This window comes from Malaya genurostris, chromosome 3, assembly GCF_030247185.1.
Source record: "Malaya genurostris strain Urasoe2022 chromosome 3, Malgen_1.1, whole genome shotgun sequence".
Classification (NCBI taxonomy): Eukaryota; Metazoa; Arthropoda; class Insecta; order Diptera; family Culicidae; genus Malaya; species Malaya genurostris.
In genome coordinates, this window is record NC_080572.1 from 175,631,798 (window position 1) to 175,650,308 (window position 18,511).

Here is an 18,511-nt window from a genome sequence, read left to right on the forward strand (position 1 = left end):
AAATCTATTGTTAAGTAATAGCACGTTTGATCCTGACCGATATAATGATAGAAAAAGGTAAAATGCACAAATAACTTACCGATGGACTCTTTGGTAATCCGACGCGCTGTCCACAAGTAGTAAGAAGATTAACCAAACATTCACGTACACGACCCTGTTTCGGAAAGAAATTAATAAATAATAAATAAGTTATAATCAAACAAATTCATATGGAAGTAAAACAAATGTACCCTCGGTGAACAATAATCAAAGTTGTTCAATTTTACTTCATTTATCCCCACGAATCTATTTTTTTCACGAGAGATGAAAAACTCGATGCCCGGGCGAAAAATAAATGTCCAGCGCGAAAATCAAAAACATATAACGTACCCGTTGGACATGACTGGATTAAACACAAATCATTTATAAACAACACTTACCTGTGACATCCATGGCCGTTTCCACCCACTGAGCGGTGCTGTATCTGCTGGCGAAAGACTTGCACTTCGACGAGGAGAGTTTGGAGTTCCGGCATAGGCACCGTGGTGAGGACCCCCCGCACCACCGACACAAGATATACCGTTTTTAGAGAATTGTGCAGAGACAAAACTGCTTTCTCCATCCGATTTAAGCAAAATTTTACGCCCGATCAAAGGTGTCTGTGAAACATCGAACGAGAATTCCATGGTACGACCGGCTAGCTCTTTTTTGCAGAACACTTCCGAGTCACTGTAGCTGCCGTGGATATTAGCATACGATGAGCTGCTCTCGCTGGTCTGCGGAACAACCTGCAAGCTGGAACTGCGTGTGACAACCAGTTTGAGAATCTTCAGCGCTTCCTTCCAGTTTGGGCTCTACATTTCAAGGAAAGAGAAAAAAGGTAAATTGAAATATTACAGTGTTAAGAATTCAGAGCTCTAATCGTACTTTCATTCAACTATAATGGGAAATAAAACGAGTGCGCTCGAAACTAATGGATCGGTATATAAAGCTAAGTAGATGAGCTATACTTACATCAAGATGCTTGGAAATTACTCTCAACAGATCTCCGGCTATCGGTTGCGCCTGTACTGATGACAGATCAATGTAGTGCAGCATACAATGGATTACGCTTAGCACCTGCAGCTGAATCTGGTTGGGTCCTTTTTCCATAACCTCAGTCAAGAACGCAAGCATGTGCAACCCCATGTGAGCGTACGTATCGTACAGATATTTCACTACACACTTCGTCCACTGGAACGATTCCTTGCTGAATGTTTTTCGGCTGTAAAGCGTCATCACCGTTCCAAGGTTCTCCAGTTTCAAACCCATTTCGGAGGAAACCTGCGCAATGTTTTCCGCACTTCGAATGCAGATTTCGTTTGCATCCTCATAGTGAAGCAACATGTAGGGAAGCAGTGCAATTACATTCATTGGGAAAGCACAACTTTGCGTCGGGTCACATACCGGAAGATTCAGTAGCGGTGCCAGCTGCGAAAGAACAGCGATTGATGGCTCGTAAGTCGTGGCGTGCGTACTGCCTTTCAAAAGTAAAGCGTGCATTCCCGGATAAGTAGACCACTTAAGTTGCTGTTGTAATTTCTCAACTTTGTCACGGGCATCCGGACGATCTAGCGGTAGACGATGGAGCACTCTAGTCAACAATCGAAGTGCTAGTAGAAACTCATGTTCATAGTCACTTTCCAACAGAGATACCGCAAGCCAGAATAACTGTGCTAGAATAGTCATTTTATCATCTTGGGTAGCTGTATCGCCGAGTAGTTTCAAACTTTGTGCGCTGCGTGATCTGGATAACGACGAAGCAACTTGAAATTTGGTTGCATTTCGGTCTAACTCCAAAGCATTCGTACGATTGCGAAGTTCCACCTGTTTGTCGATTGGCGAGTTTGCTGCTTTTCGAGAACAGTACGAGATTGAATAACTTGTACTTCTTGTATGTCCCCCCGAGCCCATATTGGTCATAGTTTGAGGTGATCCTGGGAGACCATCACTAGCTCTTTTATTGCCGTACACATTCGAAATAGCGCCATCTTTGTTGTTCAAATTCGGAGTGCTTTTGAATATATCCTTCATTACATCCAGTGGTCGAAAATCAGAATCCAAACTGTCGACGGCTGCCTCTAGGGTTAGTAGTAGCTCCGTAACGTAACCTTGCATATCCTCCCCCTGTTCGGCCACGGTTTCAATCAAACGTGATAGAATATCGCTCAGCATGCGCGAGTTGATCGGCACATTGAGCGAGCGGAACACCTGCAAACTACGTCCGGCATAGTGACGCGAGGAGCAACTGAGCCCCAACTGCAACGCCGTTTGTGCCCATCGTTCGGCAATTCTAGCATGAGAATAGCTGTCGGAGAACACCTTCACGATATGCCGGAGGAAGCACTGCAACTGTTCCGCCGACTTAATAGTCCACACCTTCGCGGTGATGTCCTCGTAGTTCCACAGCGGCTGTGCGCTGTCTTGGGATAGAAACCGAATGAGACTCTTGATTACGTGTGCTGTGGGCATCAAGGGTCCCGGTTGGGGAGGGGCATTTTCCTCGGTGACAATAGTTGGAACGGGTGTTTCCTCGTTCGGTTGATTTGAAGCCGGTGATAGTGTCGTCTGGGGAAGGTTGCTATTCAAACCGAATAGATAGCTATCGAACTCCTGGTCCAGCTCGGTGAAGTTGTGATCGATCACGGGCAGCGATGGTACGCTCAAGCCCAGACGAAGTTTGGAAGTGTCACTGTTGAGTAGAATCTTGGCAACGTTGAGATGATCACTGTGCTCTGCTAGAACGATCTGTTGAAAAGAAACGAAATACAAGTGGAAATCGTGAAACTATGCTGAAAAACATCACCAGCAATCATGAAACGGAAATATGAATGCGCTTCCAACAACGAAACATTTTCATCTCCGATTGAGTGTTATCAGAAATAATGAAGAAATAAACAATTCAATAAGACTGGGAAAAACTAATAAAAACTACGATTTTCGAAGATATTACTGATTTTATGGTTTGTCCATTTTAATTGTTGATTCCTTTGAAACAAAGTTCTATCAGACATACACAAACCTTATATTTTTCTTCGAACATTTTCAACATTGACATTGGGTGTCGTTGCAAACGTGTTCGGAAACTCAATATTAAGGGGCGAGTAGGGTCTAACACTTTTGAAAAATCATTTAATATTTTCTTTATATTTTCTTATAGTAAAACATTTCAAGAATATTCTGTGAAATTTTCTAGTCTATTGGAACGAAACACTGGAAGTTATGAACCTTTATCTATCTCATTCTGCGAAGAAAAAAGAGCTCGGCGCACGAGCCCAAGATTTCTACTTCAATTGACTTCAAAACTTGACAAAACATTCTTGAAACGTTTCATTATAATAAATTACAAAAGAAAAAATACAATTTTTTGAAAATGTTGGACCTTACTGGTAGTAATAAATTCTGTCCATTGATTTTATAGACAAAAAACTTTAAACGCGTTTTTCTCGAAAGCATGTTTTGAAAGTCCGTGTCCATTGTCATTCAAAAACTACTGAACCATTCTTTTTCAAATTTTGCACACATTTTCTTCAGATAAAAAACCAGACCCCAACGTTTTCCATTTAGTTGTTTGTTAATTTGGGGATGTTTAACAGCTACAAAATGTCGCATTTTTTCCTGAAAATATCGTAGTTTTCACTTTAAGCAACCAACAAAATTTAAAAAAAAAATGTTAAAAAACATAAAACAGAAACGTTGGGGTCTAGAAAAACTTCTACTCTAACTATGCTGCGTTCATTTGTTCACTTCTGATTAGTCTGCGCTGAGATACAGTGGACACCGCAAATCATGATTTTTAAGTGGCGGCATCAAAAATATCTCTTCACCGACTTATTTCTCAATATTTTTCCAAGAAAAAATTACAAAATGTTGTTCGGATGATGCTTTTTATCATGCAAATCATTGGAATAAATACAATCCCGAAATAAACTATTTCCAAACTAATATTCGAATGGTAAAATAATGATTCAATTATGTATAACAGCTTATTTTGCTGTTGTTCCACTATTGAGAGATACAAGAATTAGTGTAGGTTGAGGACCAACATGTTTCATAAATTCTCAGCAAGTACTACAAGTACAGCTGGTACTTTCTAAAGAAATTTAAAAAACTTCGGTGAATCATTTGGAAATTGCGAATAGCTGCCGCACCCACCATATTCACCGGATATGATCCCCAAATATTTCCAGAAAGGAAATTCTACTCCAACGACGATATCATCGCTGAAATAAGTGCTTATCCAAAAATAGAAAAAAATCGTTCTACAAAAAAATACTGAGATTTTCGAGAAACGCTGGATTGATTGTGTTGCTCTTGATGGAGACTATGTTGATGAATAAAGTTAAGCTTTGCCAAAGAAGTGTTTTTCTTAGTTAGTCCCGGGACTTTTTGATCCACATGTAAAGCTTTTTTAACTACTCGGAGGCTTAATGTGGTAATTACAGGGTGTCCCAAGAAAAAAATCGAATTTAAAAATGCAATAATAATAAAATGATTTCATAGATTTCAATGATTATTATATTTTTTTGAAAAATAATTTCGTTCAAATGACTTCCACGGCTGGCTTGGCAGTAGCCAATTCGATCCACCCAATTTTCGAGTACATTTTCAGCTGTCATCGAAAGCAACTTGAATTTTGTGCTTGAGGTCTTTGGTTGTTACTGGATGGTTGGCGTAACATTTATAATTAACCACTTCCCAAAAATAATAATCCAGTGACTTCAAATCGCAGCTTCTCGGAGGCCAATTCACATCACCATTTCTGCTGATTATTCGATTTTCGAAGATTTTTCGCAGAACATCGATTGTTTCGTTGGATGTGTGGCACGTAGCGCCGTCTTGTGGAAACCAAACATTTTTCATAAATAAATTTCATGAATAAACCTTTTAAATAAATGTATAATCATTAAAATCTATTGAACCGGTTTTTATTATTGCATTTTTAAATTCGAAGTATTTCGTGAGACATCCTTTATTTACTATTTTTGTCTCATCGAGATAATGTTTTTATTCGAAACAAAACTAACTGTGCTGCGAGTGTTTGAAACCTGGTCATTTTTTATTAAGTTATTCTTCAAATTCCTAATTTTCACCCCTATATAGAAAGAAAAAAAATTCACATAAAAACTTTTAACTTTTTTTTATTCAGCAGAACATCCGAAAAATCATTCCTTTCTGTTATAATATTCATTCGACTAGTTATAGTGTCCTACTACGAGGCTTCTTCAGTGCCAGAATCATACTAAATAAACATCAAATTAAAATTAGCATAATTTGTGTGGAGTGGCTGTCAGTTATTATTTATTTATTTATGTATTCATTTTGTTGATAGATATAGAAGGCTTTGCCTTTTCAATTGTCACTTAAAAAACGCATGCAATAATTTGTATTTAAAAACTTGTTTTGTCATTTCTAATGTTGCTGGCATCGGATTATTAAAATAACTTAAACAGCCATGCTAGAACTCTGTTTCCTATGAAATACATTTCAATTCTGGATCATCCGTGATTTGTTATGCGTTGTTATTTTCAAATTTTCAGTTCCGTTGCTTAGAAAAAAGAATTAGTTTAACGAAGGGGAAATTAGATAACTTTATACCGTATATAGCTTAATGCAGAAAAAAAACTTGATCTCACAGGATAGAAGTGGGCAGAACGACATCCAACTAAGTTTTCCTGCAAGTGGCGTGCACCGGAGAGACGATTTAAATTATACACATAACGAACAATCGTTAAGAGTAACTTCCAGTTTCGACATCATATGAAAGTTTTACTTTTATGCACGACCCAGCTAGCTCAATTAAAAATTTGTTTTCTAAGGGTCGGATTCCGACCTTTGGGAGGGCACATTCACCACGACACTTACTCCTTGGATTTTTTGGCTTGACAAAGAAAGATCCACTAGGGAACCTGGATCTTGTTTGTAAAGTAAAATCAAATATAGATTTAACAAAATTTATTAAATTATAACCCCTGAATCGTGGTGACGCTAATCGTCGTTCGGTCGTTTCGGGGCTCTTTGATGGTCGTCGTGTAAGATGGTAGTTGCATTCCGGACATAAGGTAACTTTACCTCGGTAAAAATTAGCTCTACCAAACCTATAGAGAGAGTGATAGATATTAGATATATCTCTAATAGATATTATTATGAATGAAAACTTGTACATACTAACCTTTAAAAATAAGACCGATAAAATCTAATATAAAGTTATATTTAAAGTAGGAGTAAGTTGCCATTCAACTTGCAGACATGAGAATATTATCATAAAAGTTGCAGAAATACAACATTATGTACGCCATGAAAACAAAAATCATTCAGATAATTTGCATTCGGTTTTCATCCCGAGGAAAAAAATGAGCAGATCCGACATCACTTTTTAAAGATATTAAACAAAAAGTTAAGTTCATCATAGTTACTCTCATAGTTATATATCACCGCTTGAGCAACTTGTTTTGCAACTACAGCACATGAGCTTACCAAAATAATACCTACAGTCCGTATCACAAAAGTCAGGCCTGCTAAGATGAATGACTATACTGTAAATATTGTTGTTTGATTCAACTAGAAGATTCAAACTGATGAAAAAAAAACAAAACGTAGAGCATTTCTTTCCGAATTATTATCATGCTAATGTTTTCTGTTATTTAGATAATATAAGTCATTACGTCGGGTGAACCATATTCTATTCAACTCATTGTTACCATCGATGCCATATTGGAAAATATTCAAGAAAAATTCATTTCGAGATTTTACAGATTCAATTACACATTAGTTTGATCAAAATCGTCTAAAAATTTGAGGAATTTTTGAATACACGTACTTTAAACACCATTTCGATGATTCTCATTAAAAATAATAGACTGTTTTTTTCACAGAAATTGGTGTACAATCATAAAAACACGTTAATTCAAAAGCGCTTGAAAATTTCGGGCGTACGAATGCATGTTTCACCACAAAAATGCAGTTCGTTGTCGATTCTTCATTTACAAAAACACAAAAGATCAATTGTAGAATATGTAGCATTATCATTTTTCTTGTGCAGATTATTTTAAAAGATCCATGTTTGTGTTGCAGTTGTATTGAAAATCAAATGTGAAACTTATTCATTTATAAACGTCATTCCATTTCTTGTTTACACTACGTAGTAGTTCTCACGAGTTTCACAATTGTATTTTCGCTGATTTTATTACTGGCTTTGTAATGGGATCGACGCATGAGTTTTTGTATCAGTTACACAAACGTTGTGAATAGATATTCGTAATAACGGAAGAACTTGAAGATATGCTGCACAACACAGAAAAATTACGCTTTTTCCAGAACACAATAGTTACTAGAATAATAATATAAACTAACTTGATAAATTGCACAATCAGTGGAAAAATACAGGACAGTAATTTAACATGCTACTTAGGCAGTATGGCAAACCATCTATCCGATTTAATTTTTTTTTAATGACGTACAGTCTGTTACATAAGAGCGGGGTGTGAAAATGAAAAGACTCAAAAAGAAAATACTTTTGAACATTGTTTTATAAGATCAAAAACTTGCATGCAAATACATTAATAGCAAGTCCAACCCCCTTCAGCGTTAATAATGGCTTGACACCTTCGAGGCATACTTTGAGCGAGATTTTGCGCGTATTCTTCTGAAAAAGACCACCAAAATTGTGAATTCGACGTACTCTAAAACATATGACCCTGTAAAAAGGTGCTTTTTCCATAATATCCGAAAGAAAGGTTTGAAAACTACGAATTAAAAAAAAGTATTTCAAACTGGTTATTGAGATCAACACATTAATACGATTAATGCCTTATCAAAAACACAGACGTAAAAGCTAGAAGATTTTTGCAAATTTCAAAACCTTCACAATTTGTTTTTAGTCTTGTTAAGACAAAGGTCCGTCTTGAACCTTTTTTCAAATTTCTATTAGCATCTAACGAGAAGAACGACAAAAAATCAGTGTCTGGCGGCAGAAGCAGAACGTAAATTAGACTGGTCATGCGATCTCTGCAGAAAGGATGCCGTAGGAGTTATACAGTGAATATCGGTTTCTTTTCTTGCAATTTGGCTCATTCTTCGTGTATTTCGCATTCAGGGTAATTCAGTTGATAGAACGATTTCCCTGAATAGAAAAAAATACGAGTTCGAACTCCGATTCTGCGAGTAATTTTTTTGCAAATTTTCATTTCTGCTGTTTTGTTTGTCGGTCTTTATCCAAACTTTTGTTCTGATATTCTCGTTTGTTAGATAATAAAAGCCATTTTTATAGAAAAATGCTTTTTTCTTAACACTGGAATATGATTCTACAGATCAAATGCAATACTTGTGCGGATAGCTCGCCTTCCTCGTCTGCGACGAACGGTTAAACTCAAGGGCTAAAGTTGAAGGTTGAAGGCTTGACAAGTGAATTTTCGAAAAATGATTTATTTTACGAACAATCAGCTGAAAATTCAACTAAATGAACATTAATTCGAAGCTCATCTTTAAGCTATAAGTTTGCATTATAAATTCCACGTCGATGCACATAAACAACCATTAGTAAAAAACATCGAGACTGGAGATCAATATGTTGTTCCATTTCATATCATTTTGACCGTACATTCTCAATAGTAGATGATTGTGAAAAAGATTGGAATATGTTTATAGACAATTTTTTTAGGATGTGTTTATATACAATTTCTCGGAACATCGTGTCCTTTGCTATATCAAGCATACGTCTCCACATAACTCGGTCCATGGCTGCTCGTCGCCAGCCACTCAAGGCACGGATGCTTCTGAGATCACCCTCCACTTGATCGATCCACCTTGCTCGCTGCGTTCCTCTTCTTCTTGTACCAGTCGGATTAGATTCAAGAACCATTTTCACTAGGCTGTCGTCCGACATCCTTATGACATGCCCAGCTCACCGTAGATGTCCGATTTTAGCTGTCCGTACGATAGGTGGTTCTCGTAGCAGCTGTTGCAATTCGTGATTCCTACGCCGTCTCCACGTTCCGTCTTCCATCTGCACTCCGCCATAGATGGTCCTCAGTACCTTTCTTTCAAAAACACTGAGGGCGCGTTGGTCCTCTGCCAGCATAGTCCAGGTCTCGTGGCCATAGAGAACAACCAGTCTAATGAGCGTTTTGTAGATGGTCAATTTCGTGCGGTGGCGTACTTTTCTCGATCGAAGGGTTTTTCTGAGTCCAAAGTACGCACGATTCCCTGCCAAAATACGTCTATGAATTTCTCTGCTGCTGTCATTATCGGCGGTCACCAGTGAGCCCAAATACACGAACGTTAACCACCTCGATATTGTCACCGTCTACCAATATTCGTGGTGGGAGGCGTAGTGTTTCTTCTATAAAGCCTCTTCCTCTCATGTATTTTGTTTTCGACGCATTTATGGCCAGTCCGATACGCCTAGCTTCAGCTTCCAGTCCGATGTAGGTTTCCATCATCTTCTCAAGGTTACGTGTCACAATATTAATATCGTCAGCGAAGCCAAAAAGTTGTACGGACTTTCGGAAGATCGGTCCACTCATGTCGATCCTCGCTCTTCGAATCACACCTTCCAGGGCAATTTTGATCAAGATACAATAAAGTCCATCACCTTGACGTAGCCCTCTCCGAGATTCGAAGGGACTCGAGAGCGTCCCAGATACTCGGACGTAGCACATCACTCTATCCATCGTTGCTTTGACCAATCGAATCAGTTTATCCGGGAAACCGTATTCGTGCATTATCTGCCATAGCTGTTCTCGATCGATTGTGTCGTATGCCGCTTTGAAGTCAATGAATAGGTGATGCGTGGGTACGTTGTATTCACGACACTTCTGGAGTACGTGTCTTATCGCGAATATGTGATCCGTAGTGGTGCGGGCTCCAGTAAATCCCGCTTGGTACGGCCCTACGAATTCCTTAGCTATTGGTGATAGACAACGGCAAAGGATTTGGGAGAGTACCTTGTAGGCGGCGTTCAGCAATGTGATTGCGCGGTAATTGCAACAGTCTGTGATCGCCCTTTTTGTAGACGGGACATACCACCCCATTCATCCATCTCCTCCTCCCAAATCCTAGAAATCATCCAGTGCAGCGCTCTAGCCAGTGCCTCTCCTCCATGTTTGAGCAGCTCGCCTGGCAACTGGTCATTGCCCGCGGCTTTGTTGCTCCTCAGCTTGCCGATCTCCTCACTTACATCCGACAGATCAGGGGCTGGGAATCTGTCGTCGGCTGAGCGTGCACCCAGATTGATTCCTGTACCGTTCTCTGTATCTTGTGCTTCGCCATTCAGATGCTCGTCATAATACTGCTTCCACCTGTCGATCACCTCACGTTCGTTCGTGAGAAGGTTAACACTGGTATCTCTGCACATTTCGGCCTGTGGCGCGTAGCCTACGTGAGCGGTTCACCTTCTCATAGAACTTCCGTGTGTCATTTGCGCGGTACAGCTGTTCCATCGCTTCGCGATCTTGGTCTTCCTGGTGGCGCTTTTTCCTCCGAAAAACCGTGTTCTGTCTGTACCGCGCCTGTCTGTATCGTTCCTCATTCGCTCTCGTGCGGTGTTGCAGCATCCTCGCCCTTGCTGCATTCTTCTCTTCGACCAACTGCTGACATTCGCCGTCAAACCAGTCATTTCCTCGATTCGATATAATCGTACCAAGAACGGTTGCAGCAGTGCTACTCACGGCGGACCTTATGTTCCTCCAGCCGTCTTCAAGAGTCGCCGCGCCAAGCTGCTCTTTCGTTGGTAGCACTAGCTCCAGTTGTTGCGCGTATTCCTCTGCAGTACGAATGCTACGTAGCTGCTCGAGGTTGAGTCCCGGCGATCCTGTGCGACGAGTATTGTGCACCGTCGATAGTTTTGAGCGCATACAAACCGCGACAAGGTAGTGGTCAGAATCAATATTGGCACTGCGGTAGGTGCGGACATTGATGACGTCGGAGAAGAATCGCCCGTCGATGAGAACGTGGTCGATTTGATTTTCCGTATGTTGATCAGGTGGAAGAAGGTGCTTCGAACTACCATTCCTCGGGAGGCTGCAAAGTTTACGCATCGTTGAACGTTGTCCTTTGTTACCGCGTGCAGGCTCTCCAGCCCGATCACGGGTCTATACATTGCCTCCCGGCCTACCTGAGCATTCATGTCGCCGATGACGATTTTTACATCCCGCCGTGGGCAGCTGTCGTAGGTTTGTTCCGTAGCGCGTAGAATGCTTCCTTCTCGTCATCGGGTCTCGTCTCATGTGGGGAGTGCACGTTGATGATGCTGTAATTGAAGAAACGGTCCTGGATCTTCAATACGCACATTCTATCACTGATTGGCTGCCACCCAATCACGCGCTGGCGCATCTAGCCCAACACTACAAATCCCGTTATTAGAACGTTGGTTGTGCCGCAGCTCTGGTAGAAGGTAGCCGCTCGATGCCCACTTTTCCACACCTTCTGTCCCGTTCAACAAAGTTCCTGCAGTGCTACGACATCGAAGCCGCGGATTTAAAGCTCATCATGCAGCATTCGGTCGTATCCTGGGAAGCCAAGCGATTTGCAGTTCCATGTGCCAAGCTTCCAATCGTAATCCTTATTTCGTCGCGTAGGTCTTTGCCGATTATTCCGAGTCGTATTTATATCCTGATTATTCGTAACAAGAGTTTTCCGGGCGGCTTGTTAGGCTTGCACCAACCTCCTGTCTCGCCGGAGGGCCATCGTGTCAGCACTGTTTAGAGTCCCACACTGACACAAGGACGGTAATCAGCCGCTCCTAACATGGAGAACAGACGCTGTTTCGAGCCGCCCCAACATGGGGAACAGACGCTCGGGTAGGCTCGCTCTCTGTAAAGAGAAGGCAAGCTCCCCCTTCCCAGTCAGCATACGACCAAAGTCCCACCGGGGTTGGCTACCCGATCTTTCCTATGGTTACTCGTACACCAGCCGTCACCGCTGGGAGGTAGGGATAGGAGTTACTGGACAAGAGGCTAGGAACCACATTGGGGCCTGAATTGCGCATTGTCCAGTCGTTTACCAACCAACATCTAATTTTGCCATTTCCCATCTCATTTCCGACAATTTTTCGGAACATCTCATATTCTATTTCGTAATATGAAGGTATATTTTAATTACACACAACTAGAAAATATCGTGTTAATTTAGGTCTTCTGAGACCGACATATATGAGTGTCAAAAATGACTCATTTTTACAATAGATATAACACCTTATTGCCAAAACGATACCCAACGCATTGGAGCGGTTCAACGAAAATTTGTCCGATTCACTCTCCGACGTCTTCCATGGATATAAACATACCGAGTTACTAAGACCGCTGCAAAATTATTAGTCCCGATTTATTATCTGTTATTCTGCATCAAGCTATTGCAATTGTTAAAATTGGACATTCGACATCGTAATCTTCGACTATATATTTTTCTTCGGATTCCCTATGCCAGAACTAATTATGGATATAATGAGCCCATTGCTAGCATGTGCCGCATTTTTAAAGAATGTGTCAATTCTTTCGACTTTCATTTATCACGTAATGTCATCAAGAAATCGTTCCTCATTTTATTGTGTCATTAGTTTTAGATACTATAGAAGTATTAGATTTAAGAGGGGCTGGGGTCCACTAGGAGATTGATAGTACCTATTAGCTCTCTCCGGACTGTACCAGCCTAGATGCCGTGTGGAATCCGGCGGAAAAAAATGAACCAAGAATAGATCCACTGGGTTCCTGCTTCCATGTCGTAAAAGGCGACAATTGCAGGAGTTTCTTTTTCCTTTCAGTTATCAGATATTTTCAATGTTTTACTTCTGATTACTCTATTTTACTAAATCATCTCTTTATTCAACGTATCAATTTCTGTCTAGCTTCGTAGAAAAGTTTTATTAGGAATGATTTCTTCTTCCATGTTATTGATTGTCTTTCAGGATTATAAAATGAATGATAAAAATCAACCATTGCGCAAATCCGTTTATATTACAAAGTTAATAACAGAGATGACATGTATCGGTATATTGAATACATAGTAAAAAACACTTGATATCAATATTTCAAACAGTAAATTAATATTTTTCTCGGTAGCCGGCTGCCCACATCAACTAATATAACCAATTAATAATTTTAATAAATAATTAAAATAATAAAGCGGAAATAATAAAGAATCAAGACGCGTGTGAAATCTGTTGACCTTTTTTTGGTGATTTAAAATGATTTTATAATAACTGTTTAGAATATTTCAATGCAATGAATCAACTTTTTTGTCTAAATCCTATTCGCTCGTTTATTTTGTATCACGTAGTTTCATTTATAAAAACGTGCTTAATCCACATAGCAGTGAGATGATACCTTTTTTTTATCAATCCGAATGTGTTTTTTTTGCATGACTAAAAAAACGCGAAAGCTAGATGCATAAACGAGTGACTACATACTCGACAGCCGGCTGTCCGGAGTTTTGCCAATTTCGGAGATTGACTGTTTCGTGCATTATATTGCCAGCACAAAGTAACACATAAAACGATAATACTTTAAAACATTCTTGGTAGCCGGCTACCCAGAGCAATAAACACATGATAACATTATTAAAACATTTACTAACAAAGTATCCTCTCCTGTGATGCATGTGGGAATGCAGAGGATTCCTCGGTTCTTAGTAGCAACATGCATCGAACTAACAATCCTTTCCCTCCCAAGTAGATCTGCATTCGGACGTGGCCGGCGTCGGTATTGATCAGCATGCATGGTTCAATACAGTTTGCACAGTGTGAAACAATGTGTTATTCCCAAACATGTTACTTCAAAAAATCATTTTGCAATCTCAATTGGTCCAGATCAATAACGGAGTAGCAACACACGGGCGGTCTCTAATGCTAATGCTAATGCTATAGAAGTATTAGATTTAAGGAAAATGTATCATTTGGATGATTGTAATCTGTTGATGCAAACGACGGGGAGGTTTTATGCCTGCTGGAGAGCAAGTTTGACAAAAATTAACTTTAGTGGACTTCACCCAACACCAAACAAAAGAATACAAGAACACATATTTCATGCATTCTGGTATATTTTCAAGGAGCTGAAATATGTGAATTTACACGTCTTATTTAATGGTGGGGTGCGTTCTGTGCCCAAATCCAATGTAACTAGATTAGCGTTCATTTTAAAACTAATTACCCGTACTTTATTCAGTTATTTTGCTTACAATTAAATAATAATTTCACACCACAGGTAATATTCCATTCTCAACAATCAACAAGATTTGGGTTGCTACATAATTTTGGTAACAAGACAGTTATGAATGAACTAAAAAATTAATAGAGTTCAAACACCAAACACCTGTTCAACACCAATAAATATTGATGCAAAAAATATATGCGGAGAGATTACAAGAAGCTACTCTTAGACAAATTAAGTACAATTTTTATTAAAAAAAAACCAGACTGATTTTGAAAATAACAACTATTTTAAATTTCCGGATTATGGACTAAACTAATGGATTTTTAGTTGAAACACCCCAAACAAAAATCAACAATTGCGATATTGCAAATATACGATGGATGGGTTGTGTTGTTTTAAAATACCAAAAGTTTAATTTCGTATCAAAAGGCCGATTATTTCTACCGTTTCGTATTGTGTCACCATTTCCATTGTGTCACCAGCTCGACTATGTATGGCAGAAAACAATTCAAACGGATGGAGTTTGTTTCTGAATCGTTTGGATAGGCATTCATATTCGAAATACACAAACAACAATTTACTTACCAGTAAATTGAGCAGCAGCTTTTTACAATGGTCCCGTACTATCGGTCTGGTGTGGTCCAACCCGAGGAACAGTATGTGAAGCATGAGTGGCACATGTAAGGTCCAATCCAATCCTGGGATGCCATCCACAACGATATCGGTCAGTAGCATAACGGCCACGTTGCAACGATGAAATCCGCTGATCGGACTCGTAGCATCGGGTAAAAACTCGGTTAGTGGGGCGAAATAACCACCGTACTCCGGCATCGGCAATGGGTGAGGGGCCGTCGGTTGCTCGTTATTACGCAGTTGGGGAAAGTTTTCCTCCTGGTTCATTTCGGTTTCGTTCATCAGCATCATGTCATCGTGACGAGGCAACACGCACGGACCGGAAGCCGTGCGGATTTTATCACTGCCCCGCGGGGGCCGATAACTATTTGCAAAGGCACGGAGGGCGCTATCCGATTTGCATGTACTGAAACAAAACAAAAAATCAATGAGTTCGAGCTATCCGATTTGTTTTTCTTTGATTCGCACTTCACGTAGTGAAGTTATAATAGTTTGTAATTAAATAGATATAAAAAGTACTCTCAAAACATGGATCACACACGATTTCACTTGTGGAAAAGTTACATATTGAGCAAGAGCATCATACGATTGAAAATGTCAAAACATGATCATTAACATAACAATTTCATAAGCTATTCAAGAAATCTGCATAAGCTTGTTTAGGGAACCAAAAAAAACCGACCACTGTTTAATAGTCGCAGGATGAAATAGAATGGTTGAAGGAAAAAATCAATATGCCATCCTTTAGGTTCATACATAATCAGATTCCGCTGTCGCCTTTGACCCGTTTCCGGCTTTTTCGGTGAACAAATTGAAATCGACATCAATCTAGTTCAGTGAACCGTGAAAACCACAAGTTAGTTGGAAACGCCCAGGGTAATGTTTCAATTGATATAATAGGTTAACAAGAATTTAAATAATTAGTTTAATTATTCAAAGCAGACAATTCTGGACAAAAATGAATAAATCAAACAATCAGTTATTAACATACGAGGAATGTTCCATAAGTCTAGGGATAAATGATTAAAATTAAAGGGTTGTTTTAAAAAAATGACTATTATTTTTCCAAAGTAACGTTTGCATTAAGAAAAGGGCATTTTTCGAATGGTGATAGAAAAAAGCTAAGACAGATTGCTTTTGATTTATTTTAAATCAATGAAAATGGTAAATCAATTAAGCTCAATTACTCGTTAACATACATGTTGAACCGATGAAGCTAGTAATAAGCACTCCGAAGTACGTATCTGTATTGTGACATACATAGTGAATGTGTGTAGTAACGAGATATATAGTGGAATTCAAAGGCTATTCTTGTGAAGTTATCACACAAATACGTATTTAGTCAATATAAACTAAAATTTTCATCTTTCAAATCGAAACTCCTAAATTTCATGTCTAGTTCACTACTACACTACTGAGTGTAGCGAAATCTATTTGGTTTATTTCAGTTTACTGGATTCTGGTCGCTACACTACTGAGTGCGGGAAGATTACTTGCGATATCTCAGACAGAGAGATACGCATCCCGCTCAAAACAGCTGGTCGATCTCTTCGCTACTTTGAATTTTGCTTCGATACAGTCTTTTTGATTATCGACAAACGTTGTCCGAACATTTTTATTAAGATCTAGACCGATGATTGGTCCACATTCAGCAGTTCCGCAAACGTGCGAATATTTCGGAATATCTATACACGAGCAAAATTTTTCCTCGTCACGACTCTCGCTTCGATGTCAACTCTTAACAATAAATATGAAATATATGAAGGATATCCAGGTTTTTCAAGCAGATTATGCACGGGTTTCCGGATAAACTGACGTGATTAGTTGAAGCAACGATGGGTAGAGTGATGTGTTGCGTCCGAGTATCTTGGACGCTCTCGAGTCCCTTCGAGTCTCGGATATTCAACATTTCTTTGGAAGGTGTGATTCGAAAAGCGAGGATCGACAGGAGTGGTACGATCTTCCGAAAGTCCGTAAAGCTTTTTAACTTCGCTGACGACGTTGATATTGTGACACGTATTTTTTTGAAAATGATGGAAACATACATCGGATTGAAAGCTCAAGCTAGACGTATCGGACTGGCAATAAATGTGTCGAAAACAGAATACATGAGAGAAAGTGGCTCTAAAGAAGAAACATCAAGCTGCCCATCACGAATATTGATAGACGGAGACGATATCCAGGTTGTTGACAAGTTCGTGTATTTTGGCTCACTGCTAACCGCCGATAATGATACCAGCAGAGAAAATCAAAAGCGTATTTTGGCAGGAAATCGTGCGGAATTTGGAATCCAAAAAACACTTCGATCGAATTAACGCATTAATCGCACGAAATTAACCATTTACAAAACGCCACGGCCACGAAACCTCAGGATCAACGCGCCTTTAGTGTACTACTACAAGACGTTTGCTAGATACAGTAAAAAACACCACAGAACTAGGCTGATAGGCAAGGTTAGTAAGTAAGTTTTTTAAGCATGATGAACAAAAATGTTTAAGTTGATCAATTAACAATCTTGTAGAAAGAATTGTAATCCACCAAGTTGTCCATAGACCAGATTATTTCAAGCGAATTATCAAATACGACAAATCAGTGCTACCTGTTCCGTAGAACAAGAACGCAGAGCACGTGGGAATTCCGAAATTCTTTAGCAAATCAAACCACCGTTTTAGTGTAGTTCAGTTTTAGCTTTAAGCTGTAATTTATTTTTAATTTAGATTAAGTTTTAGTAATAATTGTAATTTTACACACACAAATCGGTATCCCGCACCTAGTGTAAACTTCTAGCTGTATGCATACTTATTAAATAAGTTTCAATTACTTACAATAATCTTTCTTCGTAGATTTAATCTACCAATAAGTTTTAACTAGGTTCTAAGTTTAAGCAAAATTTTAAAGATTGTAACTTTTAATTACTTTCAATATTAGGTTTAGGTTTTAATTCCTCACAGAGATAGCTTTTAATACTCGTGTTCGGTTTTAGATTAAACAATTTCTGACAGTTCTTTCCGCTACACGCTTAATAACTTCCCGCCACTCGCTTCGTTAATTGTTTCATCGACAACAGTGCTGCCAGTTTCAACACTACCTAACTGGAAACAGTTCGTTGGAGAAGCCACAAATTTTTCTGTGACGTACCAAATAATAGGCTGTATTTTGGTGAATGTCAAATGTCCAAAAAAATCGAAAACTATGGAACTGAAATAAATTCTACCTTGATAAACGCTTTTTCTTTCAATCCAGTAAACCGAGCCAGATTTCAACCAGCATTTTTAAGTTTTAAGCATTTATTCAGTTTCAGACATCGTGATGATTATTCCACAAAGACGTAAGCTTGAGTTCTACTTTGAACTGCCAGATGGAAAAGGTTGCGATTAAGGCCACATGGATGAGAATAAAATATAAACCAAATCGGCCATTTAAAGATTACACGAACAATGTTATCCAATTTGATGGAACAGTTTTACAAATAAGAAAAAAATTAACGATTTGTGTTCTGCTTCTGTGATCAAGGGTGGCAAAAACTCGCTCATAAGATTCGATTTTTTCTATTAATCAGCTCACCTCATGATTTACGATGCAATCCGTAAAATGATGGTAAAGATGAAACTCATCGCTGATCTGAACACACACTCACCTATACAGAGCACCGCTGAATCAAATTATGATGGTATTGATGGTTCTCAGTTTTGATTTCTTACCATTTAACTCTCATT

The 18,511-nt window shown here is 39.1% G+C and overlaps 1 protein-coding gene across 7 annotated transcripts in view; it reads right to left on the bottom strand.

Moving 5' to 3' along the window:
• LOC131434739 (protein furry) overlaps positions 1 to 18,511 on the bottom strand; it is a 433,830-nt gene that overhangs the window by 61,964 nt on the left and 353,355 nt on the right. For all 7 annotated transcript variants that reach the window (XM_058601810.1, XM_058601816.1, XM_058601814.1 and 4 more), the window contains 4 exons: positions 14,748 to 15,201; positions 994 to 2,766; positions 420 to 833; positions 80 to 154 (listed from right to left, as the gene is read on the bottom strand). In XM_058601810.1, coding sequence (XP_058457793.1) covers positions 80 to 154; positions 420 to 833; positions 994 to 2,766; positions 14,748 to 15,201 — 2,716 coding nt within the window. The remainder of the gene's footprint in view (positions 1 to 79; positions 155 to 419; positions 834 to 993; positions 2,767 to 14,747; positions 15,202 to 18,511) is intronic.